At 38.5% G+C, this 3,610-nt stretch overlaps 1 protein-coding gene across 1 annotated transcript; it reads right to left on the bottom strand.

The window, feature by feature from the left end:
* Positions 1-982: 982 nt before the first annotated feature.
* Positions 983-3,227, bottom strand: LOC112032292 (clathrin coat assembly protein AP180). Its single transcript, XM_024065055.2, has one exon. It carries the CDS (start codon positions 3,021-3,023, stop codon positions 1,068-1,070), a length of 1,956 nt encoding a protein of 651 aa, XP_023920823.1. The 5' UTR covers positions 3,024-3,227; the 3' UTR covers positions 983-1,067.
* Positions 3,228-3,610: the final 383 nt, after the last annotated feature.

Raw genomic sequence — 3,610 nt, 5'->3', positions numbered from 1 at the left:
AATGTCCATATTTTGAAACAATTTAGCAAAATGCCCCTATTTTTCAAATTGGATTTTGATCAAATCAAGTTATGTGTAAAACTCGATATTCTTAAAATCGACTTATATGTATATTTTTAAGTGGAACTCAAAATTAGTAATGTCAAGTTTCATTTAAATTTTCAAAAAAAATTAAGTGGCAAAATATGCATAGAACTCAACATTGGTAATGTTAAGTTCCACTTGTAACTCAATTTTGTTGAAATCGAGTTTAAAAAACAAAGATATTTTGCTAAATAATTTTAAAACGGAGAATTTTGCTATATGGTTTGTAAATTAGAGGCAAATGCCCATTTTTTCTATTGCAATCCATGGACTTCATTTTGTGTGTATTACAATGTGATGAGGCGTCAGTGACCTTTTAGCTCAATCTTGTTTTATAATGTTTTTGCTTAACCGTTGTCTTTAGGGTAATTACAAATAAACAATTTCAAGAAAGTTTTGACATTACTTTCATAAAAAATATAAAAAGTCGTCAAAACTATTAATTGCATTTTTATTTTCCTATAAAAATTTTTCAAAATAGTTTTTAAGCATCCGTTAACATATACTTCTAAATTATTACAACACACACCCGTGATCCACCCACAGCCGAAGCTCAAAAAGTAGTTCACGCAGCTGGCCCAGGGAGCTGAAGAGCCCAAGTATCTATGAGTTCGGGCCACTTACAGAGTGTTCGAGCGACACAATGGGTCGAGTGAGCAAATCATGGGCCTATAAAAACATCCAATGGCAGGGCCTTGATTGTTTATTTGATTTCATGGCCTTGAACTTTTACATATAGTCTACTATGATAAACATGATATATCCGAGGATGATTTTGCATGTAAACGAGTTCCAAATTCCAATGGTATAAGCCTGTGATCCTAATGTGATATTTGTAAACGCAAATTTACTAATGCAAAGAAAGACAACATCTCAAAGAAGTTTGGAAGTGTAGTACTAAAAAAAATGGATTTCTTTGTTAAGCTAGCTATAGTTATACAATCAGATATTTGTTTACAAAATTCGAGCTTTTATTTCACAAATCAAGTCCTACGCTTTGCCATGATCTTGTTTTGCTGCTCCAACCACAACTGTTGCTGATGCAACAGACTTTCTTGATTCATTGACACATTAGAGACATGTTCATTGGCCAATTCACCAGGCCAAATCGCAAATGGGTCTTCATTAGGAACTGCGGGTACTGTCTCGTTAGGACTCTTGGCACCAAAAGTTGGTGCTGCCATTGTTTCACTAAGATTCTCTGCACAAAATGTTGGAGCCACTGTTTTCTCGTTAAAATCGTGTGGAAACAGTGTCGGTGCAACCACGGTCTCAACTTGTGTGCAAAAACTTGGTGCCGTAGCTGTATCAAACGTGGGATTAACTGAAAACATGGGGTCCACTGTAAAAATGACTGCCTCATTGGTACTGGTTTCAATGGTAGTTGGTATTTCATCTTGTAGAAATGGATTGTATTGGTGTTGAGGTAGTGAAGCTTGATTAATTATCAAATCGTTCTCAACCAAGTGTTCGAACCCGTTGGCTAGACTTGTAGAAGATTGCACTTGTTGGGCTGCTGACTCAAATAAAACAACTTCCCAACTATCTTGTTGAGAGTCCAATTCTAAACTGGAAATCTCCGAGGTTTCATTTCCTTCTTGTTGATTTTCTTGTTTTTCTTCATGTTGTGAACAGTGATCATGGAAACTTACGAGGTCTAAACTTGAATTTGTTTCTAGTTCAAGGGGAAATGAAGAGTTTGATCCGGAATCTTCATTAGCACTAGTGAAATCCTCAGTGCAAGAAGATTGTTTCTCGGCTTGGTCCTCTGAGAAATACTCTTGCTCAATTGACATACCCGTTTCTATAAGAGCCATAAGATCCTCCAACGATGTGCATCGCGAATCACTGAATTCTGATCCTCTCTGCGACAACTTGTCTGATTCTTCTGATTGCTCGTAAACAACCTTCTCAGAACTCAAAACAGGCATAGGAAGAAGCGACGGTGATCGACGACCATTGTTATGGCTAGGAAATGAATCGTGATCTTTCAAGAAATCTTGCAATGTCACTATAAGCTCTTCGGAAATCTTTTGTACACTTGGATATTCAGAGGTCCTTCCTACCCCAATGCTCTTGCACAAATCGTAAAAACCCGAAAGCTCTTCAAATTGTTTAGTGGCTTTAATACAAGCTTGAAACGCATTGGCACAAGATTGATATTGCAATTGGAAGAAGCTGTCTAAAAGAAGCACAAGCCCATCAGAAATGTCACGGTAGAGATCAAAACTCTCTTGCACAATTGCATAAAGCGAAATCAAGACCAATTGGTTAGTTTTGGCTGCACCGGTAGGTCTTGTGCCTATAGCTCTATCGAGCAAACGCTGCCAATATGAGATTCTATCAAGCAGCATTACAGGCTTCATGTCACGTACCGGCGAAACAGCTTGCCGGGTTCTACTTCTATGGCGGTTGCTTAAGCTTTCTATTTGAGTATACGTAAACCTCCGTTGAAGCTTCCCCGTAAGAAAACAGTCTAAGCGCTCGTCAAGATACAGAGCAAATGTCCTAACAAAGGCTGTGTAATCCCAGGGGCTAGAATTTGAGTCGTCGCGGAAGTTTGAAAGGTTAAGAATCTTTGCACCACGTTTCATTGCATGAAGAACTTCCCTTGGGAAATATGGATCACCATCTTGGAATATTCTAAGAACAAGCATGAGGGACTTGACCGCGACGATCCAATTGCGAGTTCTGCTAATGCGTTTGGAAATGGCTATGGCACAAGCCGCGGCGTAGACTTTGTTGGAAGAAATGAGTGAAAGGATTTCATTTACGTAACGATCATCTATGGGGATTTCGACATGGGAGGTAGCTTTGAGGATCAAGACCTCGAGGTTGGCCGCGTTGGTGTTGGAGTAGACCTTGGCTATGCTAATGCTGGTTTGGTCTTTCACTGCTCCAAGTGCCTTCCTTAGCTTGCTAGGCATTGTTGAGACCATTATAAAACCTTTGCCCCTACCACAAGAATACCCTCTTGTATTTTGTCACCTGATGAGGCCTATGTTTTTGTTCCAATGAGATCTGTATTGTATTATCTCTTTTTTCCCCTAAGGATTGTGCAAGAAAGAGAGGAGTTTGGGTGGATTTTTCAGAAAAAATTGGATCCTAAACAAACAAACAAAAAAAAAAATTGAGGGAGGATGGTGGTGTTTTTTTTTTTTAAAAAAAAAAAAAAAAAAAAAAATGTTAATTTTGGGTGGTGGAGAGGGCACAGATTAAAGGCCTTAAAACTCTGGTACCCTTGTGGACGTGACCAAAGCTCTCACATTTAGATGACCAAGTCAGCATTTTTTACCAAATTGGTTTAATGCTGTTTTCACCTCCTCTGCCGCGTTGAACAATGAACATGCATAAAAGGACATGATGAATACGTTATACGTGGCCCTTCCAAGTTCCAGGTTGGGGGTTGTAACAGATAACAGTAGGAACTAGGTCTGTTCATTTTACAGCTCAAACTACGTACATTGTCGTCTATAGGTACTTATATTGAACAAAATTTTGTGTCGTTTGGTCACTTGGTAATTAA

Source organism: Quercus suber, unplaced genomic scaffold (assembly GCF_002906115.3).
Source record: "Quercus suber isolate HL8 unplaced genomic scaffold, Cork oak 2.0 scaffold_7, whole genome shotgun sequence".
NCBI lineage: Eukaryota > Viridiplantae > Streptophyta > Magnoliopsida > Fagales > Fagaceae > Quercus > Quercus suber.
The sequence above is the reverse complement of the archived record's forward strand: the minus strand, read 5'-3'. Positions and strand labels throughout refer to the sequence as shown.